General features: G+C 36.6%; 2 protein-coding genes and 1 long non-coding RNA gene across 8 annotated transcripts in view; 2 read left to right on the top strand and 1 right to left on the bottom strand.

Moving 5' to 3' along the window:
* The window catches only part of CHERP (calcium homeostasis endoplasmic reticulum protein), a 30,610-nt gene extending 26,973 nt beyond the window's left edge, over window positions 1–3,637 (top strand). For all 3 annotated transcript variants that reach the window (XM_031947963.1, XM_031947962.1, XM_031947964.1), the window contains 4 exons: window positions 529–672; window positions 795–911; window positions 1,259–1,353; window positions 1,920–3,637. In XM_031947963.1, the coding sequence (XP_031803823.1) occupies window positions 529–672; window positions 795–911; window positions 1,259–1,353; window positions 1,920–2,113 (550 nt within the window). In that variant the 3' untranslated portion in view covers window positions 2,114–3,637. The remainder of the gene's footprint in view (window positions 1–528; window positions 673–794; window positions 912–1,258; window positions 1,354–1,919) is intronic.
* On the bottom strand, window positions 273–27,333 carry C1H19orf44 (chromosome 1 C19orf44 homolog). 4 transcript variants are annotated; one of them, XM_031947968.1, is made up of 9 exons: window positions 27,191–27,333; window positions 26,810–26,969; window positions 22,453–23,182; window positions 21,068–21,389; window positions 18,927–19,003; window positions 17,502–17,994; window positions 16,457–16,549; window positions 12,636–12,802; window positions 273–988 (listed from the first exon to the last, which is right to left on the bottom strand). In XM_031947968.1, coding segments are annotated over exons 2-9 (1,905 nt in total). In that variant the 5' UTR covers window positions 26,812–26,969; window positions 27,191–27,333; the 3' UTR covers window positions 273–967. The 4 variants fall into 4 exon arrangements, with proteins under 4 accessions (XP_031803828.1, XP_031803825.1, XP_031803826.1 ...); XM_031947965.1 differs by lacking the exon at window positions 273–988 and adding an exon at window positions 6,313–6,421; XM_031947966.1 differs by lacking the exons at window positions 273–988; window positions 26,810–26,969 and adding an exon at window positions 6,313–6,421 and having other exon boundaries at window positions 27,191–27,332.
* LOC116420781 lies at window positions 12,798–20,922 on the top strand. Its single transcript, XR_004231231.1, has 3 exons — window positions 12,798–13,237; window positions 16,235–16,293; window positions 20,697–20,922. It is a non-coding gene; the product is annotated as an uncharacterized LOC116420781 (long non-coding RNA).
* Window positions 27,334–27,367: the final 34 nt, after the last annotated feature.

Below are 27,367 nucleotides of genomic sequence, written 5' to 3'. Positions count from 1 at the left end.
ACCAAAGTCATTACCAATTTCCTCTTGCTAATACAATAGAATGTATGCTTTGTTTGTCTTAATCTGCCTTCAACAATAAGAAATCATGCTGAATTGTGACTACTTGTTAATATTCAGAAGGAAAATCAACATTTGCATTAGGAATCTACAGAATCCTAAAATCAGGAAGTAGGGTTGCTTCTAGATGCTAAAGCCACAGCATCCATATTGTTTTTTTGGGAAATTGTTTACTAAGGACTTTTAATACATCAGGAAGGAAAAAAAACAATTTAGGTTTAAAAACAGGGTGTTTATTTTAATATCACTAGGGGGCCTAGCCAGATTTGTTTATTCAAGTTCTTCAGTAAGACTAGATGAAAAAGTGTCCTGCCTTTTTTTCTTCAGAGGTGAGATGTGGCTAGTTTTTAAGCAAAAAAAAAATGTTTAATTTAGGGCAGGTTTAATTAAACATTTGTATTTTGTGGGTGTGGCTCCAGAGATATAGTAGAGCTATCGAAATATTTTGCTCACTATAAATTCTCTTTGCAGTGGACCTTCTAGATCTCGTAGCAGGTCTAAGAGTAGAGGTCGTTCTTCGTCACGATCCAATTCAAGATCTTCCAAATCATCTGGTTCATACTCAAGGTCACGGTCTCGCTCCTGTTCTCGTTCATATTCACGCTCCCGGTCTAGGTAGGTCACAATTGGGCCTTTCTTCATGAAGTAGAGCCCCTTAGTGATTGTCAAGGCTGGATGTTTATGCTCACTTTTTCTGGAGGAGAAGGTAACTGAATTTAGACACTTTTATGATACAGGAGCAGAAGCCGGTCCCGTTCTTCACGCAGCAGGTCACGGTCAAGGTCCAGGTCCAGGTCAAAATCTTACTCCCCAGGAAGAAGGCGTCGATCCCGATCTCGGAGTCCTACTCCCCCGTAAGATTCCTCTTCACTTTTAAGTGACCGCTAGCAGACTGTTTATAAGTAATTCATCATAATCTTCTGGTGTTTTTCTGTGAATATTAATATTAATAATAAGTCCTAATTAGAAGTCTCATATTCACCTTGGCATACATAGTTCTATGCATAAGCCTGTTATAATTATACCTAAGTATTCTGATTATAATTTTATAATTAATTATGATTATAATTAATCCATTATATTTATCCAAATTTTAGGCCTTCGTATATTTGAATTTTCCTAGTTTTTGCTGTTGCATTGTGTTCAGTTTTCTGATCCACTGAAAACACTTTATAGTACAACAAACCTGTCTTAATTTTAGTTCCTCAGCTGGTTTGGGCTCTAATTCAGCACCACCTATACCTGATTCAAGACTTGGAGAAGAAAATAAAGGACACCAAATGTTGGTGAAAATGGGTAAGATTATTCTGATGAACCTGTTCTTATCACCACTTTTATTAGCAAGCTTTTATTGGGGTTTGTATACTCATGATTTTAAGTAGTGCTTTGAGGTTTTCAAGGCCATTTTCTCACAACAAACCGGTGAGGGCAGGGAGTACAAGTTGTTAATCACCATTTTGCACATAAGGAAACAGGATAAAAGGAGGAGCAGATAGTACAGAAAGTAATATATAGCCCAGTCATTAGAAGAACCACTATCTAGTATTCTTTTTTCCCATTATGCCACAGGTATCTTAACACTTTATAATTTTAACATGAACTATCATTATATAACATTCTTTTGTTTCTAAAGTTGGCAATGTTTCTTAGGCATTTCTGAAAGTGTTGGGTGCTTTTTAAAAAAATTGACTTTTAGTATAATCATTACTGGATTTAATACTGATATTTAGCTTTCCAGCCAATTGATTTGTACCTTCCAAAGACTTTTCAATATTTTTGTTAGAGGTTACATTAAAATGCATTATTTCATTAAATTCGTTTCTAGATTGATAAATGTCCATTTCATCTTTTTTCCCCCCAAGGATGGAGTGGATCAGGTGGCCTGGGAGTGAAGGAACAAGGCATTCAGGACCCGATAAAAGGGGGGGATATCAGAGATAAATGGGATCAATACAAGGGAGTGGGAGTTGCTTTGGATGATCCATATGAAAACTACCGCAGAAACAAAAGTTATTCGTTCATTGCACGTATGAAAGCCAGGGATGAATGTAAGTAAATTGGTTGAGTTTCTCCATTAAGAGAGCAGGGCTCTCATGTTGCCTAGGCTACATGGCTAAAATTTAACATGGAAGATTCAAAAGTTAAAACTTTTTTTTTGTTGTTGTTGTTGAAAACTGTCTTTTTTGAATTTTGTTAATCTTTTTTGGAAAAGTTTTGCTATAAGTAAAATCACTTCTTTGTTGTCTACCTGCTGCGTAGCCTTTTCTGTCCTGTTAGAAATTTTAATCCTAAATTGATACTTGGTATGGAAGTCAGGATCATAGTAACAACTTGGTTTTATCAAGGTTTACTTCTCTGAGAGAGTGACAGGAAATGAAATGGGAAGATCATGACATGTAATACTGACAAGGCCCCGCACCTGAATATAATGGAAACTGCATCCTTATGCTCATCTGTGATTTGAATGCTTAATATCAAAAAATTTCAAAAGAAAAAGGATATGGAAGCCCTTACAACTATCTTCACCATTTACACATGAACTTTTGTCCTTTCCAGTGAAGTGTGAAATCCAGGATCCTCCACTCCCTGAATAGGAATCCTTGAAATCTGAAGAAGTGGATGTCTTGCACCTTCTTTAAATCAAATTTGAGCATCTTACATAAGCCAAGACTAGTATCTTGAGGAAAAGACATTAAGTGATTGCCATTTAGCCAATAAGGAAATAGATCAAAAGCCAGGATGTGCTTTACCCTACCTTAAAATTATTGGTTGTGTAGTAATAAAAACTAAGGCTAGACTTTACTACACAATATTTAAAGTAAGAACTTTTTGTTTTGAAGATGACCTGCATTCTTTTTTTTTTTTTTAAATGCCATTTAATTTAGTTTTAGTCAAATGTATATTTATCTAAGACTTTCCCTAATAGAGATCATTCAAAGCCTAATTCCTCTAGAATACACTGACACTTAGGATTAAGTTTATATTTTTCTCAAATGTTAGCCATTTGAAATGGAGGAGGGAGCAAACTGATATGAGGACATAGGGCTAAAGCATCTTCCTGTTTTAGAGATGCTGACCTTTGAAAAAGCTATATGTACTTAATGTTTTTATTTATAGGAGGACCTGAACACCAGCACCTGTGTGCTCACAGCCCACTCACACTCTGTCTTGGGCATCTAAGCAAAGTTAAACATTTTACAGCTCTGTGTATTCATCATTTTTATATTGAAACCAAAATAGCAAGGGGAGTTGGAAGAGGAATAAAAGTATAAATTATCATTGTGAGGAATTACTGGAAACCCCAAGAGCAGTTTTCTTTTTCTGGACATTATCTAAACACCCTAATAAGTATGTGACAACAACAACATACAGAGCTGAGTGCTGTGGGCACGTTGGTGTAGTGCCATCTGTTGTACAGTTAACAACTTTGGAACTTTTGTTTTAAAAGATGCAGAAATCTCTCCCAAACTCTTTGACCCAAGGTGATGAAATATTTGATTCTGTTCTAGATTTCCTGTAGCTGTGAAACTATACAACTGTGTCTGATTCAGAATAAAATGTCAACGTGTGATGTTACAAATTTCTTGTGGATTTTACTGTTTTGCCTTCAAATAAAGACTTTTTATAAAGAAATATGTTTAATGTCTTAGTTTAGGAAAAAAGGGAGTTTTGCTTGCTGTTTTAAGAAGTGTAGGAGTTGATACCATTTTAAGCACAGCTCACTACCTATGATTAGAGTGACTAAATTATTTAATCAAGAATGCATTGATTTGATGACAAATGCCACAAAGTGTTTTAAATAATTTCATCAGTGCTTCTGATCCATAAATCTTGATAAGTGAGTTGAACTGGCCAGGGATATCTCCAAGTCGACCAATTAACAAGCATTTATTAAGCACCTATTTTGCCAGATGTAGGGGATACAAGGACATAAATGAAGCAATTCTTGTCTTCATGGACCTTACTTTCAAACAAGGCAAGGAAATAGGAACTGAAGCTTTAGTGACAGCTGGAAATTCACAGATACTCTAAACATCCAAATGACAGGAGAGTTTCCATGTCACTATGGCAATAGTATTCTCTTTGGGAGACTTTTGACAGAACAAAAAAAAGTGCAAATACAAATGTATGACCTATCTTACCCTTCTGATTTTTACAAGCCAAGAACAATCTGTTTTAGAGGATTTATGAAAATTACTCAACCAAAGAAAAAACTTGGTAAAATAAAATTTAAAATGGGGGCTATTTTATTCTACATTTACAAATTAATTACAAAGATACCACAGGACAAGCCTCATCTTACTCAAATATAGCAACAGAATGGAAACATAGGAGTTAATACTGTTCTTAGCAATGATACAGGTAGAAATGGGGGCGGGGGGGGGGAGGGAGGAAGGGGTGCTGCCCTATAGTATGACTGCATTGTCACATTTTATTTGGCAAATGTTTATTAAACATTAAGTATGTACAAGTTGTTAGCCATGTGAAAATTTGATTATAAGCACCGGTATTAACAATGCTATGAGAGTAAAAGTAGGTGCTTAATTGATGTTGAGGCAAAATTTAATCCAAAGGAAACTATTTTCAAAAGGAAAGGAAAGATGATCAGTGAATACTTCTTTTAGGCCATAGACCCTGTATAAAGGATGTAAAAGTGTAAAGAATGTTAAAGATTTAAATGGAGAGGGAGATGCTGGACAGTGCATTGGAGGGATTGAGGACAATTTGATCAGGGACCTGGAGAAAAGAAAGGGCAAGATAAGCATACCCAGTCATAGCTTCAGTTTGGCCAGGAGATGGGGACTATGACATAAGGCTGCAAAGAGTATGGAGGCAGCAAGCTGAAGGCTAAAGAGTTTCTTCTGTAGGTCACAGGGATTTACTTGAAGGTCTAGGGGCAGCAGGATCATCAGAACATGGTTATGGGTTGGAAACTTGGTTTTGCAGAATGTGGGGACATTTTTTTTTAAAAGACGGGAGCAAAAAGACTTTGGGAGACTGTTGGAATGCTACAGTAATTGCTGCAACGTTTGGATTGGAAAATAGGAAAGATATTTCAGACATAGAACCCAAAGACCTAAGCAGTTAACCAAGATGGGAGACTGAAGAAATGGAAATAGTCAAAGATGATTCAAGTTTCAATGCTAAAAAGAAATTGGAGGAAAAGATGGTTTTGGAGGAAACAGTTTGATTTGCTGCTGATGTGATGTCTTAACAGTTATTTGAAATGGTTTTTGAAGGTGTGGGGATGGATGGAATAGATAAAAAGAGTGAAAAGAACCTTGAGATTTCAACTACACTTAAGAAAGGTAAAGGGATAAAGAAGAACTGAGGGCATGGGAGGAGAACCATATCAGTGCTGTGTATGAAGCTCAGGGAGGAAGGAAAAGACAGGGGCTTAACACACACTAGAGAATTCTCTAGTTAGTTATATTACCTGTATGACCTGGGGTAGGGGATAAATAAGATCACCACCTTCTCTCACCTGCCATGCCTTGGATAATGTCCCAATTGCCTAGAATCCTCTCCCTCTTCACCTCCATCTCTTGGAATTTCCTGGCTCAAGCCAATATTCACCTCAAGCCTACTTTCCTGATGCCTTCTGCTATCAAGACCCAAACCCTATGCACAATTATAATGGCTTTTGGGTTTGTTTGTTTTTTTTCAATCTATTGTACATTTTAATTTTCCCCCAGAAGAGTGTAAATTCCTCATAGGCAAAACTGAACTTTTTGGCTTTTGTATCCTGAAGCCTGGTATATATTAGGTGCTTAATAAATGCTTGTTAAATAATCATCTCCAAGGTCTCTTTTGGTTCTAAATCCTATGAAAAGGCTGACCACAGAGTCAGGAAAAACCCTTTTAAGAGAAGCTAGAACAGAAGTAACTGAGAAACTTTTTAATGGGCCAAATGAAGGGTTTTCTCACAGGACTGGACTTGGATCTATGGTGATCCAGGCACATGGGAGAGATTATATAAAATGTAATTATATTTATAGATTTAAGGTAGAAAATGAAACGAACAATGCAGTGGAAGTAGCACTGGATTTGGGATGAAAGGACCTGAATTTGAATTGTGTCTGGTACCCATGTGACCTTGAAGAAGTCACTTAACTTTTTTGTTAGAGCTTAAAGCTTTAGGAACTCTGACAGCTTCCATTCAGTTCTAATTCTTATGGTGCTCTGGATGTGATCTCAACAGTATGGTAGACTAGATGGGTTTAGTAACTTAAGTCTTTGATATCCAAACCTTACCTATGTTGGAAGCAAATCTCTAATCCATTTAATGATCCGACATTTCCTTCAGAACTTCGTCCAAAGCTTTCTCAATTGTTAATGGTGGTGACTTGTGCTTCCTAATATACTGCAAGATAACCAGAAATCTGTTAGTTTTCTCACCTAGACATCTATTTAAAATGATGGATGTTTAACCTTAAATTGTTTATATAGTAAAAAGTAAAAAGTTTTTTCTGCATCAACATTGGAAACACAGCTGGCCAAGCCAGCTTTCTAGATCAGAAGTGATAGAAAAACTTTGGGAAAATAATAGCAACTGATAGCCAGGGACTGGCTCCTCATTATTATCACCACAACAATTAATTTATAGTACTTTATTTAAGGTTTGTAAACTGCTTTATTATTTATATCATTGATTCTCGAGACAGTTCTTATTATTCCCATTTTACAAATAAAACTAAGAATGATTAAGTGACTTAATCAGGGTCACATAGCTAATAAAATATCTGGGCAGGGTTTGAATTTTCAAGTCTTGCTGACTCCAAATCCACTGCTCTATTCATTATGCCTAGATGACTACTGGAGTTATTTGCAACTCTCAAATTTTGTGATTTTGAGAAACAACACTTGAGGTTAGTGGTGATAAGTATTTATTTAATGCCTATTATGTACTAGACATTGTACTAAATTCTTTAGAGATATTATCTTGGTTTTTTTTTTTGTTTGTTTTTTGCTGAGGCAATTGGGGTTAAGTGACTTGCCCAGGGTCACACAGCTAGGAAATGTTAGATGTCTAAGGCCACAGATTTGAACTCAGGTCCTCCTGACTTCAGGCCTGGTGCTCTATCCACTGTGCCACCTAGCTGCCCCTAAAATAATATCTCATTTAATCCATGAGGCATGTTTTACAGTAGTGATACTAGTAATGGGGAACAGAAGAGTATGCAAAATGTTCATTTACTTACATATGAATCTTTTTGTCAAAAACACTATAATAACATGGCTTATTTTACTTAGTAAATCCTTCAAAATGTGGAAGAACCAACAAGGAAAAAATAATATTCTGGATTCTATTCCCACTAAAAGGGAGGAACTGGTAAGAGTAGAAATGATGCGAATCTTGGTAGGAAATGACCTTTCCTCCTACAGTTTCTGATAAATGAGAAGAGGAAATCTAGGTATAGTCCACCAGATAGCCTAGACTTGGGCAAAACAGATTTAAAAGGTTTCAGAAGAATAATAGAGAGGATCCCATTAACTAAGGGAAAGTCAGCTCAGAAAGAATGGGAGAAGCTCAAAAGTCAATTACAAAAGGAAACTATCCATGAAGAAGAAAAATATGATTTTTCAGAAGAGGATGATGTGGATGCACAGGGAACTCTCCAACCAGCTTAGATTTTAAAAAGAAATATACAAAAAGCCAGGTAACAATAAATAGAAGAGCATACCACCAGACTGTAAATATAGCATCAGGAATGCTAATGCTGGCAAAGGAGGCAAGGACCACAAATGAAGTTTTAGCTATATTGGGGAGAAAGGCTCAGAGAACGCCCAAAATCTTTGCTATGGATGGATGGATGGATGGAATGATGATGACTGCCAACAGCAGCTCCATTCTTCTATTTTCTCAACCAAGAATAATGACATTTTGCGATTGGAAACAACTGAACAAAATTACTAAAGAGAGTGCTGATACCCAAGATAAGTCAGAAGGCATGAAGAGCATTTGATTAACTTTGATGAGATTCATATCAGCTGGCAGAGAAAAACTAAAATCTTGGTGAACAAACTGGCAGCTGTGAAAGCTGAGGGACGAATAGTAATACCTGAAAGTTCATGTAAAATGAGAGAAGTCACATAAGACTGGAGGACCGTTGTGATCCTGATTTTGAAGAGAAAAAATCAGAATCTGCAAGTATGACTAATTCTTGGGAAAATTCTCCAATGGATCATTAAAGAGAGGTGGGTAAACATCTAGAAAGGGAAGTAGTGATTACAAAATATCAGCATGTATTTAGAATAAGTCATGTAAAACTCAACGTCTTTTTTTTGTTTGTTTTTTTGAATTACTAAATGAGTAGATGAAAAATATTATAGATTAGTGATTCTCAGGCTTTTTTACTTTTATACTTTTAAAAATTATTGAGGCCCCCAAAGAACTTTTGTTTATGTGGATTATATCTATTAACATATGCTGAATTAGAAATTAAAATATCTTAGTATTATTTAAAAAACAGTTCTGATTCAAAGACATATAAAAACGTCTTGGGGGAGAGTCCTAGGGGGTTCCTGGATTACACTTTGAGAACCACCATTCTAGGTTTTAGCAAAGTTTATTATCCTAAGGTATTCTTTTGACAAAAATTGGAGAAAAATAGATTTATACAATAATATAATTGGAGGGATTCAGAATTAGTTGGGGAGCTGGAATCAAAGAGTAGAGCTATTAATGGTTCCATGCCAGCAGGATAGCAGTTTTCCAGAAGAATACCCCAGGGATCCATGCTTGAATCAAGGTTGAGATAGCATGGACAACATATTGCAGATGACACAAAGCCAGAAGAAACTGTTAATACACTGAATGAAAAAGATTTGTTGTGTGCAAAGCACTGTACTAAATAAACCCTGGGAATACAAATATAAAGGTAAGATAGTCTCTGCTTTTAAGGAGTACATATTCTAAAGGGAGAAAGGAGCATCAAATACTGGTTTTGGCTGCAAATCAAATGGAAAGATCCCATAGTTCTTAGGGTGCAATGATAAAAGAGATATCATTTCTACTGACAATAAAAAGCACATTCATTTTTGATCTTGAACCATTTGCCACTGCCAAGGACTTTGGTGTTGAGAAATTTCTTTTCCAGGTCTTCAGGAGCTATGACTGTTGAGGAGGCAAGGGCTGCAACACCTGTGGAAAAAGCTGCCAGATCACATCTTCACAAAGCTTGGCTCCCTGAATGATGGCTAACAGCAAGGGCTAGTGGTATGGAGGATGTTATTATTAGCACTTTGTAGCTTACGTATTGATTGATGGCAATTTGTCAAGTGATGGTCAAGGATGATAGGATTATTTTCTACTGAAGTTGTTCTCCCCACAGTGATGGCTATGAGGGCCAGGATGGTAGAGGGCATTATTATTCCCAGGACTTGGGAATTCTCTCTAAGGTCTAAGGGGAAATGATGATAGTAATTTGATTCACATAATCTACAATGCCTCCTGTGGATGATGGTCAGGATCTAAAAGGATCTTAGTATTTGGTTAAATCTAAAAAAAGAAAATTCAGTAGATGTGAAGTGTAAAATCCCATAGTCGGATAGAAATAATTAACTTCATAAATATAAATTGGAGAAACGTGGTTTGACAATAATTGCTCTGAGAAAGATCTGGAGGTTTTAGTGGACTACAAGTTTAATATGAAGCAGTAGCATGATGTCACAGCCATAAAAGATAATATTGTCTTGGATTGCATTTCCAGGAATAAGGAAATGGTAGTCCCATTGTATTCTTCCCTCATTAGACTTCATGTGGATTACTTTGTTTAATTCTGGGGGGTACATAGTTTAAAAAAGACATTGATAAGAGGGAAAAGTATCCAGAGGAAAGTAATCAAGATAATGAAGCTTTATCATGTTAAGTGAGAAAGCATTTATTAAATACTTATGTGTCAAGATCTGGGGAATCAATACAAAAGCTAAGATAGTCTTGGCCTCAAAAAGATCTCTAATGGAGGAAGTATATCCATATATAGGAATGATAGCCAAAAGGGATGCTTTGCATTGCAAAGTTATTGGACCAGAACCATATTGCAATAAACTGACATCTCCAGATGGCAAAGACTTGATTATGCCTCCAGAATTGAAAGAAAAGGAGGTGGAGAGGCAAGGTAAGTTCTGCTAGAGAAGAAATGGCTAGAAAGTGAAATGAAATATGGCTGGAGCTCAGGGACTAGATATAGTGGCTAAAGTAGACTATCATCATTAGTCAGGATAGTGGGGCATCAGGGCAGCAGTTCTAGGTACGAAAGGTTAAGTCCCCAGGATTTGGATTCTAATCTAAATCAACCATGAAGGCTGGTGAAGAAATGATCAAGGAGTAGATGACATTTGATTGGAGGAGCTGGATGTATTTAGTCTGGAAGAGAAATTACTTGGTATGTGACTGTTATGATATCTGGTCTTTGAAGGAAGGTGTGGACTTATTCTTTTTGGCTCTGGAGAACAGACAAAAGCAATGGATAGAAGTTGCAAAAAGGCAAACTTAATGCCTTGCAATAACAGCTAATATTTATGCCTAGTGCTTTTAAAGAAGGCAAAGTGTTTACCTCAAGTTTGATAGATAATGTTCAAAAGTTGAATGTACCATTTCAAGAGGATGTGAGTTCCTCTTCAAAAGTCTTCAAGCAGAGGCCAGATGACCATTAATCAGGTACGTTGTATTATAGTTTCTTTCTGCATGTGATTTGACTTAAATTGCCACTGAAGTTTCTACCAACTTTCAAATTCTGTGACTGTCATAAAATGACTAAGTATTGGTCAGTCTGTGCTCTGGGGCCAGTGTGCCAGAGAGGAGAGCCATGAAATCACTGACTAAATACCGCAAAAACTCTCCAATATGTAGCACAGATTCTACTTTTATCCAGTTGATATATCTCCTATGACTACTAGTTGGTGGAAATGAGGAACTTCTCTGACCCCATCAATTCCTTTTCTTTCATTTCCTCCTTTCTGTCCCTTCTGCTCATGGCTAGAGGTTCCCTGGAGTCTATAATAATGGTAAAACACCTTTATTACCAATTACCTGGCATAGTAGAAATGTTCTGTCTCCACCAGCCCTGTGCATCTGAGTTTGAATCCAGGCTTTATCATTTCTTTATGTGACTATGGCCAAGTCATCTAACTGAACTTCTGTTGCCTCAATCTCAAAATGGAAATACTAATATTTACCTGTACCAATGTTCACATAAAGTTATTGTGATGAAAGCCCTTTTAAGGTATATGAGATATTCTTTAAATAGGAGCTGTTGGTCATCTGGTCATGTCTTTCTGCTACTTCAGTGGCTTCCTACTTATTTCCAACTCAAGTTCAATTTTTTTTTTAAGCACAGAGCTATTTTTTTAAAATTTAATCTGCATTTTAAACATTTTCTCTATCAGTTTCTTAAGTGCAGCAAAACAATCATGTCCTGACATGTAATATATTCTGATTTCCAACTAAATGTTAACACTGGACATTTAACAATGGGCTTTTAAAAGCTAGTTTGAGCTGGCTCAAAAAACCTCTGGATTCTTTCAGCCTAATACTAGATGTACTGTATGATACATTTAACTTGTGACCTAGATCTATGAACTCTCTCAAATTTGCTAAATGCTCATTTACATAATGTGAGGAATTTGTTGGAAAATTCCTCAATATCCAAATGAAATGTGATTATATTTTTGAGCCTAATATTAATATTCTGGATTTCTCATTTGAGGTGTCTAGTTCTTTACGTCACATCACATTGCATTAATCAATATTGGTTAATGATTTGATAAACAATCTAGATTATATTAATTAACAGGAATTCTTTATTATATCCTCTAGTAAAACAATTTCTAGAGGAAAATTATTAGCAGCAAGGAGGATTGCGATAGATATCCCTTAGGATGAATCAGATTCAAATTCTTTAGCCCGGCATTCAACTGTGCATAATTTAGTGCCATCTAATTCCTTGCCAGTATTTTATATCATAAACGCTTTGGTGAATTTCTAACATAGTTAAATATCTAATGAATATTACAGACATTAGTATGTCAACAGACCATTAAGTCTCACAAAGAAAAAGCCAGTTTTACCTAGATTCAGATATTCCCTTAGGGCCTCACCTCTATACCAAGCTGGGACAGAAAATGCTTAATGTTTGCTGAATACAATTGGTTCTTTTCCCACCTAAAATTCTTTCAGTTTGCAAGGATAACATGTGGGTGATGAATGATGGCAGTCTTCAACCACACTCCCTTAATTCATGCCTCATTGTTTGAAATACTGACAGGCTTGTTTGGTTGTTCCTTTCCCTGTGATCCAGAGACACTTCAAATGCCCCAAGCCCTCAAGATGTGTGCTCATTTATTGATCCTAACTAATCGTTTCTACAAAGTAGGAATACAAAATTGTCAAGGGCAAAAAAAAAAAAAAAAAAAAAAAAAAAAAAAGCCTTCCCCACAACTCACCAGCACTTCAAAGGGGTATCCCAAGCCCCAGGGCCAAAGTAACCAAAGCAGTGACTTAAAGCTGCAATCACACTAGAACAGAACTTCTTTGCCACTCCCATCCCCAAATAGTAGGTTTGTGTTACACTTACCTCTTTAACTTCTTCCAGTGTATGATAATGGAATGTGTCATCTTCCAGGGACTTAAGGAGAGAATAATGCAGATACCGGCTGGTTTCCATAAACTGCTTTGTCAATGTCAGCTGCTGTTTTAACATGTCATTCAGAGCAAAGGCTGCAGGACTATAGGCTGTCAGAGCTGTAAACATTTTTTTAAAAAAAAGATTTTATGCTGATATGAAGTTAAAAATAGCACTGCTGTCATCTTTCCATTATTTAGAGGTAAGTCACCTTGTTAGTGTCTTAGAGAGGTAATTTCTTTGCTTGCTTTTTAGACATGATACTCAAAGGCATTTCCAACCATGAAACAGGAAAGAAGGGAAAAGAAACATCAGACATCAAATCCTGAATCTTACAGTCTGCCAACAGCTATTTCCCCTATCTTTGGAGAACCCAGTGTCTAAAGAACCAGTTCCTTTTAACAACTCAATAGCGAATGGTTTTTCAAAGTGATATCCTCTTGTATCAAGAATATAAAAACATCTCCCTTCCTGGAAGGGGGGAAGAAGGAAGATTAGGCTAAAAACCTAGCCTGATTTCTACAGAGTCCTAGCCCCACCACGTTCACATACAGGTATGGTATGAACTTGTATCTCAGCCACCACCGTCAGGCACTTTTTGGAACCATTCATCTCTCAGTATATCCACGTTTATAATGGCAGGATGCCAAGGCCGATTCTACTCTTTCATACTATAGAACACTGATGCTGCTGCACCATAAAACTTGAACTCTGCAATGTCAATATGAGTCAGCAGTGTGTGCTATGATAGCCAAATAAATTAACATCGTTTTAGGCTAACTCTTAAAGAGAGGTATAAATACCAAGACAAATAGGGCTGGGATCATCCCCATTTTCAGACCACATCTGGAATGTTGTGTTTGAATTCTGGATGGCTCATTTTAGGAATGACTTTGAAAAGTTGGAGAGTTTCCAAAGAAAGTCATTTAGAATTGTGAAAGACCTTGGCTTTGTGCCCAGTGAGATTCAAAAAAAGGAATTTAGGGATATCAGGAAAAGAGACATTTTAGGGAAGATATGATAGCTGTCTTGAAGTGTATGAAAAGTTGTCATATGGAAGAGGGATGAAACGTGTTCTTTTTGTTATCTGAGAACTTGGAACCGTGGCTAAAAGTTGACAAATTTCCTAACAATCAAAACTGCTTAGAACAACCATGGCTGATTTCAAGAAGCGATGGGTTTCCCCTAAATGGATCTTTTAAACAAAGGAGAAAAAACTTGTGGGCCATTTTGCAGATGGAATTCTTTTTCAGTGAGAGGTCTAACTAGACAGCCATAAGGTTCCTTTTAACTCAGATTTTGTGAATTCCAAATTGAAATTTTCTTTTTTTTTCTTTTTTTTTTTTTTCAAATTGAAATTTTCATAACAATAACTAAATTAGTATTTATTTAGCATTTTCTTGCAATTGACAAACTATTGGGAAAACCATGGGTAAAAGTCCTTTTAAACAGCCTAGGTTCAACAGCAAAGAGTCAATGCTACTTTTTATGAACTGCTCATACTTCAACTCTTCATAACTGATGTCACCTTTATGGGAATTTTACAAATGCAGATCCCACACCTTTTGTGCTTTTAAAGGTTTATGAGTGGCTGTGGCCATAAATTTATCACCTAATGGTCAACCTTCAGGGGATGAGCTTCTCTATAAGCTGTGGTGTCTCTTAGAATCAAAGGCAGGTTCACTGTGCTGGGCCAACACTCAAAGCCTTTCACCTCTAGAAGGCCAGCCAGATTTTGCATTTCTTTGGCCTAATAATTAAGAATCCAAGGCCACTTCTATGTCTTTGTGAGGCAGAAGAGAACATCAGTGAAGTTTATAAATATATCACTAGTAGCAAAATGCGTCAAACATGTAAGTTGGGATAGAAAGAGAGGGTTCAGAGGAACAGGCATGGAACCATGAACTGGTACAAACTGGTACAATACAAACTATTGTATGTCTGGCAACATACAATAAAAATCACTCAATTCTTTTACAAACCCTTTGATTATGTAATGCCAATAATTAATCTTTTCACTAAAGATATCATTAAAAGGGGGGGAGGAGAGAGACAGCTAGATCACATAGTGGATAAAGAACACCAGTTCTGGAGTTTAGGAGGGCCTCAGTTCAAATTCAGCCTCAGATACAATGTGATCCTAGCCAGGTCACTTAACCCCAAGTGACTTTAAAGAAGGGGGTGAGGTATGAGAGGAAGAAGGGTTTATCTGTTAAAAACAACAATGACACAAAAACAGCCCTCTTAATAATACTGAAAACAATTTGTATGTCTAACTAGGAAAAGGTTGAATCTCTTATTGTTTGTAATATAAAATGATACTATGGCACTAGCAAGTTATAAATATACTATTTATTTCATGTATATATAATTATACTTTAAAGAAAATATTACCCATGCATATAACTTGTAAATAAAAAGCTATTAAAAACAAAAAAAGAAAATATAACAAGACACACAAAGTGATCCAATACAAGTCATTCTCCAGTTGATAAACGGTCAAAGGATGTGAATAAACAATTTTCAGATGAAGAAATTAAAATGAAAAAATGCTTTACATCACTATTGATTAGAGAAATGCAAATTAAGACAACTCTGAGGTACCACTTCATACTCAGATTGGCTAAGATGACAGGAAAAGATAATGATAAATATTGGAGGGGGAGTGGGAAAATTGGGACACCCAGTGCATTGTTGGTGGAGTTGTGAACTGATCCAATCATTTCTGAAGAGCAATTTGGAACTATGGCCAAAGGGCTATCAAACTGTGCATCCCCTTTGTTCCAGCAGTGTCTTTAATAGGTTTATATCCCAAAGAGATCTTAAAAGAGGGAAAAGGATCCATGTGTGCAAAAATGTAGTAGCCCTTTTTGTAGTGGCAAAGAGAGTGGCTGCCCTTCAAGTGGAGAATCACTGAAAAAATTAAGGTATATGAAAGTTATGGAATATTATTGTTCTATAAGAAACGATCAGCAGGATGATTTCAGAAAGATCTGGAGAGACTTACATGAACCTGATGCTAAATGAAATGAGTAAAAACCAAGACAACATTGTACACGGCAACAACTAGATTATGTGATGATCAACTGATGGATGTGGCTCTTTCTAACAATGAGGTGATTCAGGCCAATTCCAATAGATTGTAATGGAGAGAACCATTTGTATCCAGAGAGAGGACTATTGGGACTGAATGTGGTTCACAACATAGTATTTTTACCTTTTTTGTTGTTTGCTTGCTTCTTTTTTTCTTTCTCATTTTTTTCCCTTTTTGAGCTGATTTTTCTTGTGCAGCATGGTAATTGTGGAAATGTTTATTCCATATTTATACATATTTAGCCTATATCAGATTACTTACTGTCTTAGATAGGGGGAGGTAAAGAAGGGAAGGAAAAACATTTGGAATATAAAGTCTTACAAAAATTAATATTGAATATTATCTCTATATATTTGAGTGAATACCATTGACATTTTTTTAAAAAAGTGATTCAGAATGTTCTAAGTAAAATAAAAACCATATAAAAAATAACTACAAGCATCTGCTTTTTAAAAAGATACAGAAAGATGAAGAAGACAGCATGGAACCAGACGTATTGAGATCCCTTATTAGAAGGTAGGTTTTTATATAATTTTAAAAATATAAATAGTTTGATTTTAGAGGTTTAGTTGGAGAATTAATCCCATATTTACTTTAATTATTTTATTAGTATTTGTTTTGAATGTTAAGTTTATAATAATTAAAATGACATAAGATATAATAAATTGAAGGCCTTTACCTTCTATTGCATCTGCACTAATCACATGAGTGGCAATAGGTTCAGGGTCCACATAAGCTCTGCCCAGACTTGGGCCAATGGTCGCCATGGTCTCTATAGTTTGAAGGACAAAAGGTTAGAGTTCTGACCTGTATACATTAAGGGTTGAAAATAACTAAATGTTTATCCACAGTAATATAACATAAACTTCTCATTACTTGGGTAACCTCTCTGCAAGTGCGTAAAATTAAAAGAATATTAATGTTTTCTTTATTTTCTATAAATCACCAAAATCACTGCTAGTAAAATACTTAGATATTCCAAGGTCCTGTCTTTTGTGATGACTCTCTCTACTGATACAAACTACAATGCTTGGATGGCTTTAGCAGACAGTCTTTAAAGAGTGGTTTGGATCAAAAAGATTAGACCTAGACAATCAGTCTGTTGATTAGACTTTTCCAAGCATAGGAAACATTTTCCTGTCCTCATATGGCAAAGACTTGTCCTCAGACTGATGGAGGTGAAGTCAAGAAGACCTGAGTTTGAAAATTAACTAGTTGTATGACCCTGCCATGTCGCAGTCTTATTTTCCTCCTGGGTAAAATGAGGGAAGTAGGCCAGATGGACATCTAAAGATCCCTCCTGGCTCAACTCTAAAATCCTGTGTTTACTAAACAAGACATTCACATGTTTTCTCACTTATAAAACACAAAAGATGGAGAAGGACTGACATAACTCAATTTCAAAATGTCTTTGAAGTTCATTTTTAAGTGCCTAAGTTCATCTGGCCCAGTTCTTTTTGGTTGAAAAATAAGTAAACAAAGGCCCAAAGGCGAGTTAAGAGACAACCAAAGTCACACAGCTATTTCTGTCAAGGACCACAACACTAACTCCAGATCTTAAGTTCCAATTCCAGTCCTAATTCCACTAAGAGTACTGTTCTTATGGATGATACTTAATGGTCAGCAAACTGAAACCAGAATTAATTCACCTAATAGTCTTACCTTCCTTCACTTGCCTTAGAATAGCACTTGTAGAAATTTTCACAGGTTGAATTCATGCTTACCTTTTTTCCAGCTGTAGGTGAATGCAGGATCATAAGTCTGAACAGCCACTTCTTTCACTAAGAGTCTCCTTACATTCTCACTCCATTTTGGACCAGGCTCTCCAGATTCTGTACTAAGATCTCTTTGAGAATATGAAGGGCTCTCAGACAAAGACGGTGTCTTGTTTGATGACTCTTGGGAGTAGGTTGCCTGCCCAGATACTGTTGATTTTTCAAAATCTTCAGAATATACTGAGTTTATAGTATTTTCCTGCAGTTTAGGAGATGGTGATCTCCTGGAAATACTTTCCTCTCTAGAAGAGGTGACAGAATTCTCATTCACATCCTCAGATATTTCACTTGCAATGCAACTTTCCTCTTCAAGATCAAGAGAAGTAATGTTCATACTTGTCTCTGGACTCATCTCTTTGACATTTCTTCTTTGTATACTTTTTACAACTGATACATCTCTTTTTAATTCCTTGCTTGATGGTTTTATTCTATGATCTTCTTCCTACAATAAAAAAGTTATTTGTTGATGGGAACTATTTCTGTAAGATTCAGATTATAGATTTAGAGCTGGAACAAAAAACATCTAATCCAAGTGTCTCATTCTGAGAAGAGAACACTAAAACCCAGAAAAAGTAAGTAATCTCTCCAGAATCACACTGGTATTAAGTAAGCCTTATCATTCAAATCCAAACCCACTAACTCTAAGCAACCTGCTTTTTCAACTACGTCATGCTGCCTCCCACATTCACTCTGTACAGTGATATGAGAGGCAGCAAGCTCTAGTGGCTAGAGCCAGCAAAGTCTACCTAGGATCGATATTACTGGCCAAACCAATCTCCATTCTCTGGATCAGAGGTATCAAACATCCACTGAAGTGCACCCATGGCAGCTCAAGCCAGATTCAAATATATTTGGGAATATTTAACAAAATAAGAATACAATAGAACATAGATAATATTAATATATGTTTTTCCAAGTCCATATACAGTCACACTCCTATACCAATTAGTGGCCCCCGTTTCTGAGTCTGACACTCCTGGCCTAGACAACTCTTTAAGATTTATAAGCTGAAGAGAAGGGGCTGACCTGCACCTTTCACACCCAGAAATTCCCTATAACCAAAAATTCTGCGATCCATTCCATTATTCCTATTTAAAACAGTAACTATTTACAGTAAGTCTTACTAATTACTTATTAAATTACTAATTACATATTAAAATGTCTATGAAACTATATTATTACAATTAGTATACTTTCAATAAGTTTTTGCATGTCTTTAGCATGAAACATTTATAGAACAATTCAGTTATAACAAGTATTCAGCATTTGCTAATAAACAAGGCTGTCTTAATCCTATTACCTAAATGCAAGCCACTACAATTAACAACTCTTCCACAGGACTCTTAAATCTTAAAAATCAACTTCTATACTTACTTTTTGTTTGAGTTCTTTTTTCTCACTGACATCAACTGGAGCCAAATCATCAAGGGATAAAATATTTATTTTAAAATCTGTCATTGAAAGATGAATTGGTTACAAAGTGAAACATATATATATAATTTATGTATATATATTTTTAAATGTAATATATATTTTATATAATTTTTATATGTAAACATATATATTTATATATAGTTTATATATATATAATTTTTAATGTAAACAATTATTTAAGTATCATTTTTGTAAATATGACAAAAGCAAAATTATAGAGCAGAAAAAAGGAAGTCAAGTCTCTTCTATTCCTTGGATTCCTAATGACTCTCCCAGACTTAGAAAATCAGTCTTCACATTTCCAGGGCCCAGTTTTTGAAAATGGAGAAAAAGAGTTAACGTTCCATGGAAGAAAAAACAAAGGGCTAAAGCCCTCCCTGAATGACATAAGATGACATTGCCTCTTGGCTTCTCTACAACTATCCAGATCCTATTTGTTCTTTAGTATACAAACCTTATTGATAAGGTTTTTCCCAAACACCTTATTTTATCCTAAAGCTATCTCTGTCCTCAGAATTCTCAGAGCATTACTATTTATATAGTTTATATGACAATTAGCCATGCATAGCAATACCAGAGATTTTTTAAAAATCAGTTTTTAAATATTTTTTATTATAATAACTTTTTATTGACAGTTAAAAAATCATTTAAAAAAACCCATTTTCATTTGAGGTAGCTAACTGACACAATGTATAGAATATCGGACTCGATCAAAATTATCTAAGTTCAAATCCTGTCCCAGACACTTATTAGCTATATTACTCGAGAAACAGAATAATAATGGATTTATCTAACAGAGTTCTTGTTAGGATCTAATGACAGCTCATATGTAAAACAGTAAACCTTAAAGCACTACATAAATGCTATTTTAGTTAACAATAATAATTAACATTTAAAAATGCACATTCTTTGAGCAAAGCACAGTGCTACACATTCCATCTCAAGAAATGTCTATTTTATGAAAAACAAAGCCTTTTACAGTTGGCCTATAGAGGGAGAGGCCAACAGTCATAAGTTGTGTTATCAGCAAAGTATCTGCTTATAAATTCAGCTGATAAAGAGGAAGTCACGATGTGATCACAGGTACAAGCATGCACTCAGGCTTACATGGCCTTTCCATCTGGAAAAGGGCAAAAAACCTGGGTTTTGATTCCTATTCTACTTATATAATAATTTCTACCAGTGTTACCAAAAGTTTATGACAACTAAGCATGTATTTGGAGTATATCTTTCCTAAACAGGAATTGTACATCATTGCCTTGTGATATGGTTTCTATTTTGTCTTAAGCTGCCACTCACTATTATCTAGCTTCTAATTTGTGTCTTCTTCCCCCACCCCAACTTGCCCATATGCAACTTAGTGGAACAAGAGAAAAAGAAGCCTGGTACATATTTCTCCCATGGTATACTTGGTACAAATGCCTGACCCGGTACAGGGATATGGAAGGAAAAGATGCCCATATTTGACTTGGCTATTACTGTGGGAAAAAAATTTTTAAGTTGCAGAGCAAGAAAATAAATGTTTTTAAACATATTTTCTTCCCATTCCTTTCTGTCCTTTTGGCCCTGATACTGAAGTATATATTCTTACTTACTGAGCGATATATATATATATATATATTTTTTTTTTTTTTTTTTTGCTAAATTTAAAATACAGGTGAATTTCTCCTTAGTAAACTCTATTAAAATTATGTTTTTACTTGGATCTAGCATTTACCTGATTTTTTCATTGTGAGTCAAGAGCTCTTGAAAGAAGGTCCCCAGGCTTACTTTGAGGGATGCTGTTCTACCAGGCCAAATGCCACTTTCCTCCAGGAGGCCCATCTGGAGTTTCCCATTGCTAGTGTTTCCTCACTAGGATTTACGCTGTAATTTACTTATCACTTTACATGTTTCCCCCCCAGAAGAATGTAAGCTCCTTGAGGGAGTGCTCTCTTTTTATCTTTGTATCCCCAGGGCTTTGCACAAATAAGATGTACCATAAATTTTTGTTAAATGAATAAAGATACAGAAATACTGATCTTATGTTTTGAGTACTAATAATTCAGCTTAAAATAAATTTATATTAGACTAAACATTACCATTTAAGCTATCACTGGATGCTTCAGAGAACAACTCATCCAATGATCCAATTTCAGTCTCCCCAGGTGAGAATGCTAGTTTTATATGCTGCATTTTGGGGGATGTTGGCCTTGAAAAGTAATGCATTATTGAAAGTGATGGTGATCTTGAAGTTTTGTTATCTGAAAAGCCACTCTGTGGGGAAGGAGTTCTTGAAGGGCTATTGTGGGAGGCAGTTTCTTGACAGCTTTCTTCAGGCAAACATAATGTTCGAAAAAGTTTGAGACTAGAAAATTCTTCACTAGGTGGAGAAGCTGGACCTGGTGGACTCAGAATCTCATCCTAATTTCAAGGGAACAAAATTCATGGTAATTAATTTAAGATATTTCACCAAAAAATACTACTGTATTACTATTAAGTAATTAAAGAGGAACAACTTCTCTATCTCAAAGACAAATCTGAAGGGTCATAAGTCTGAATATTCATCCATCATATCCATCATATCCAGCTCAGATTGTGTAAGAGCCAAAGTATTCACAATGTAGATTTCCTTCCTATGATTTCTTAACATTTTCTTCCAAAGTTGGCCTAATGCAAGATTCCACAATTCTATACTTCAATTCAACAAACATTTATCTATACAAGGCACTGGTTATACAAAGACAAAAGAAGATGGTCCTGCCCCCAAGGAATTTACAGCTTTTCTTTCACTTTAGTCACCTATTTTAGCCATTCCCTTTTGAAAAATGATGTAAGTGTTAATGAACAAATTAAGAAATCAACTAACAAGTGTCAAGTACTTATTTAATGCCAGGCACAGTACAAAGTGTCAAAGATACAAAGATAAAAATGTAACAATCCTTATCCTCATGGAGCTCACATCCTATCATGGAAGACAAGTATGTATAAACAGAATATAATGTAAAGGAAGGCACTAATAGTTGGAGGGATCAAGAAAGACTTCAGCCAAGACCTGAAGAACACCAAGATACTCAAAAATGGAAATAATGGAGTATATTTCAGTTATAGGAAATTGCCAGGACTAAAATACACAAGAATGTCAAGTATAAGAAACGAGCACCCAGTGTGGCAAGGGGAGATGTCAGATGAAGAGTTCTTTTTCAACCCTAGATCACCAGGAGGTTTTACATCAGACATCAGAATTGTAATCTAATGAAATAAGGGCTTGTTAGGTATGTAGTGGGAAAAATTGTCTTATTGATATTGGAATTTAGTGCTTCACATGTATCGGGTATATAAATGTAGAAATCCAATTCCTTCTATGAAACTCTCTTTTAAAGTAACGTAGAGGCAACTTCTTTTGCAAGAAGTTCTTAGTAACACAACTTGGTAAAGGACAAAAAATAAAATCTCATTTTAAAATGGAAAGTGAATAAATGCTTACCATAGAGAGTGCCTTATATTCATCTTCCTTAAGTTTAGTGTTCTTAAGAACAGCATTCTTAGGTGCGTCTTTGTCATCGAAAGGCTTCACGAAGTTTCCCAGCAACAATTTCATTTCCTCTTCATCACTATCCGTAGATACCAGCTTTCCAACTGGTTCTTTCTGTTTTGGTGATTGAGAATTCTTGACATTTCCAGACTGTACTGTACTGGCTATTTTTTCAATGGCTGGACCTTTCTTCTTCAGAAACCGATTCACTCTTTCATTGCTACCAGCAATGGGAAGTTTATCCCCATGTTGCCAGGGAATGTCACTTACATTCTTCAGGGAAAGGGCATCATCAGCACTCTTTCCATCTGTGTCAGTGTCAGACAAATCAACCTGCAGCTTTCGGCTCATAATTTTAGTTTCTATTTGTGCTAGTTTCATCAAAGCTGCATTAGCCCTGATCTTGGAGGCAGTAGTCATTGATCTATTTAAAGAGGTCCTGCTCCCCATCTCTTTTACAGTATTACCCTTGAAGAAAAACTGGTTTTCATCAGCATTTTGTTTCCTCTTTAAGAATCTGCTTTGGCTAAATGATGTCTTATCAAGGCCTTCACTTCTAAAGACCCTATTCTGAGTTTCTTTTATCCTCATATCTCCTATGGAAATGTCACTGGAATCATAAAAAAAGTCATTAGCTAAGTGGTTGGCATTTAATAGGCTGGCTTTCCTTGCTGCTGACATCCTAGAGAGTTAGAGAGTGGAGAGAAAGACAGAAAAAGGCCTTTACTCATTAATTATCAGTATAATTTCAAAAAGATGAATATAAATCCTAAACGCTAATATCTACCTGTAAGGCCAAAATTCTATAATCTTACAAAGTATCTGTTTTCAATCTGCAGAGTAGCCTGTAGCCTGTGGACACAGGCTAATATAATGCTGTTAGAGTAAAAAGCCCCAGGTTCAAGTCTTAGCTCTCCCACTTACTAGTTACAAGACCTTGCGAAAGTCACAACAATTTGGACCTTAGTTTCCTTACCTATGAAATGAGGATACCACTCCAACCCCAACACTTATGAATAAAGCGCTTGGCAAAGTTTCAAGTGACACAAAAAGGTCAGCTGCTGTTATGCAATAAAAGCTTATGAGAACCTATCACATTCAGAGAGCAGCCCAGATTTTTTTTTTTTAAGGTAAAACTGATGGACATCCACTCCATTTCCAGTTTCTTGTCACTACAACCAGATGATTTTTTTTTTTTTTTTTTTGTAAATAAGCCTAAATTTGAAGTCAAGAGTTTTTGATTTGGGGAGGTTTTCATTATATGAAGTATACTTTGTGTTTATTTAAGAGATCTTTGAAAGACAAAGCCATTTAAAAGATTCACAAAATTATCAACACATATTTATGTATTGGAATCTCAATTCTGTACCCCACTCTACTGTCATGGATATTTTCATCCCTATACTCAATCTCAGTTTCTTCCCCATAAATGTTGGATTTGTAAGAAACAAAATATCTTACCTAGAACTTCAATGACTCACTGATAACTGCAGGAAAGATTTAGTTTATTTTCTTGGAAGAATTGGGTGCTTAGGCTAGTAGACATACCTTTGAAACTCCAAAGGCAGCATTTTATTTCCTATCCTGAAGCACAAGTCCCTCCCCTGATTCCCCATTAAATGAATGTTACTGAAGTTACATGTCATGAATCTCCATCCCTCACTACATCCTTGCCCCAAAGAAGCTTCTAAGGGCAAAGAACAAAAGATTCTTTTCAAATCTCAGCCACCATCCTGGATTACAAAAATCAGTCCCTGCTCCCTAGGAGTTTACATTCTTTGGGAGATTACTTGCACCCTTGATTATTCCTTGATGTCCTTGTGGGTTTCTGTTTTCTAAGTTTCATTTCTCTAATTTAATTTTCATAACTTCATGTGGAAACCAGAATGTCCATCCATTTCTCACAGACTGGAGAGCTTTAAAGTCCCTTCCAACTTAAGATCCTAGCAGAGGTACCTCACCTAACAGGGAATACAGCACTGAGTGGTTCACAAAGATTTAAAAAAAAAAAAAAAAACAAAAACATAGCTTCCATTCCAGATATTTAAAACCAATAGGGAGATGACCACAGTGAAAAGAAAATAATTCATTCAAAGCATAGTAAATGAATGAGTGCAAATAGCAATTCAGAAATTCCTCTCCTCAGATTTCTTTAAGTTTGTGAGTATATCATAGTAGTTACAAAATCACAAACCTCAGAGTTGGAAGTAATTTTGAGATTACTGAATTACGTTAAGGTAGAAGAAGAGTGGAATTCCAGCCTCAGGAAATCTGTGCTTGGCCCTGTGCCATTTAAAATTTTTGTCAATGACCTAGCTAAACTTATCAAGGTTGCAGATGACCAAAAAAAAAAAAAAAAAAAAAAAATTTGAGAAGACAGCTAACTACACTGGAGGGCAATGTAAAAATCCAAAAAGATCTCGACAGGCAAGAGTATTGGGCTGAATCTAAGAAGAAATTCAATAGAGATATAGTGTCTTACATTAAGGGTAAAAAATCAACTTCACAAGTACAAGTTAAAAGAGTCACGACTACAGAAAATTCTGAGAAAGATCTGGGGGTATTAGTGAAATCCAATGAATATGATTCAGAACAATGATATAGTGGCCAAAAAAGCTAATTTAGCTGAGTGCATTAAGACAAGCAGATTTCAATAAACAGATGGTGCTTCTTCTGTTTTCTGTCAGTCAATAATAAACTTTTATTGAATACTGGGGATAAAAAGAAAGTACAAGACTGCCCCTGCCCTCAAGGAGTCTTATGATGGGGAAAATATGCCAACATATACAAACTACAGACAAGATAAATTGTAGAAAATCAATAACAGGGACATTAGAATTGAGGGAGATTTGAGAAAGGCAATTATTGGAAGGCAGAATTCCAGCTGGGATTTGAAGGAAGTCAAGAGACTAAGATGGAAAAGGAGATTACGGGTGTGGGGGACCCTCAGTGAAAATGCCCAGAATTTGGAGATGGAGTGTCTTCTGTGAATAGCAAAAAGGCTATTCGAGATCCTTGGATTACAGCAGCTGGGAGGAGGGTGTGTGTGTGTGTGTAGGGGGGAAATATCGATGGTAAGGTGTCTCTGCCCTCAGATCTCATCTGGAGTTTTGTTTATTCCGAATGCCAGTTTAAGAAGGACATTAAGTTGGAGACTATCAGGAAAAGGGCAACAAGATGGTGAAAGGCCTTCAATCCAGTTTCTGAAGGACGACTGTTATGTGAAAGGGAAATTAAGCTGCTTGGCTCCATCTAAGAAATTAGAAAAAATGTTTTTGTGAGGCTCTTGACTCTGAATGCAATACTTTTGAGAACATTAATAAAAACTTCCATCTTATTGAAAATGCTGACTACATCCAGCAAAAGAACTATGGAGTTTAAATGCAGATTGAAGCATACTATTTTCACTTTTTGGGGGTTGTTTTTTCTTTCTCGGAATATTCCCCTTTTCTGATTTCTCTTCCACGACATAACTAACCTGTAAATATATTTATTTATGATTGTACATGTGTAACCTATATCAGAATGCTTGCTATCTTGGGAAGGAAGAAAAACAAAACTAGAACCCCAAATCTCACAAAAGTCAATGCTGAAAACGTAAAAAAAAAAAAAAAATCTCCATCTTACATCTGAATCTCCCAAACTTCCATTCATTTCTTCCAAATTCTGCCCATTAAGGCCAAGGCTTCAAACTTATTGTACACATGAAAACCCTTCAAATACTTGAAAACAGTTATCAATTAAATTCTTCTGGAGTCTAGACTTTTCCAGGCTAACCACGGTAAATCAGTCAATAAATATTTATCAAATCCCTAGCACGTGTCAAGCACAGAGTTAAAAGCTGGGGATACAAGAAAAGACCAAAGAATTCGATCCTTTAAGGTTTGCAAATCTCTTTATAATTCATTATCTCACCTGATGCTCACAACCACTTTTTGAAGTAGGTATCACCATTATCCCCATTTTAGATAAGGAAACTGAGGCCAAAAGACGTTGAGTGCTGGCCCAGAGGCACACAAACAAAGTGCCTCGGGCCACATTCGAATTCTGGTTTTCCTAACTCCAAGTCCTGGGCTCTGCACACGCCAGAGCAGCAGGGCAGCCGTTCATAGCACCAAGGTTCTTGCGGCACCTTCAGAGATCCGAAAGGTTCTACCACATTAGCTGCCCGGCTCCCGGTGTTCTGCCCCTTGTACATGGCCTTCCCAGACCCTGCTACCCTGAAATTTACTGGGACACAATCTCAGGGAACAGCGGTCACTGTTAGCTCCCGATCATTCATTCAATCGATTTCGCCCTGGATGCTTACATCCCTTCTCAACGAGGCCTCAGACGCTAGCGCTGTGGGCCGCCACGTCATGCGGTGAAGGCATTCCGAGCTTGCAGTCCACTAAGACCGCTAGATCTTGTCGGATCAACCTTCTCTTCTTCTCTCATCCCATTCCCCAACTCCCAGAGTCCAGGTGAACCTAGGGTCAGAAGTCAGCCTAGAACCGAGCACGCGACCGCCTTCCCCTGCTCCTGCCCTTCTCTGCCCCCAGCGCGCGACCCCGACATCTCCCTCCCCACCCGTAGGCCTGGGGTTTCTGGTGCTTCTCAACCTCCCTACGTTCGAACGTCAAGCCTTCCCCCGCCACCATCCCCCATCCTAGGCCCCTCCCATCCCTTCCTCCTCGTGCTACACACCGACCTGTTCCTTAGGTTCGCCTCCTCCGAGGCCCAGTCCAATCTTAAATCTCCGTACTCTACTCCCCCGGCCCAGGGCCGGAGGGCCCAGTACTCACTAACCGTCTCTCAGGGCAACGGGTTGGACTTCCGGCCTCGCGCCGCGGGTGGGGGATGGAAAGGGGAAAGGGTCGATGGCCGA

Source organism: Sarcophilus harrisii, chromosome 1 (assembly GCF_902635505.1).
Source record: "Sarcophilus harrisii chromosome 1, mSarHar1.11, whole genome shotgun sequence".
NCBI lineage: Eukaryota > Metazoa > Chordata > Mammalia > Dasyuromorphia > Dasyuridae > Sarcophilus > Sarcophilus harrisii.
Note: the sequence above shows the minus strand (reverse complement) of the source record. Positions and strands in the feature narration are given on the sequence as shown.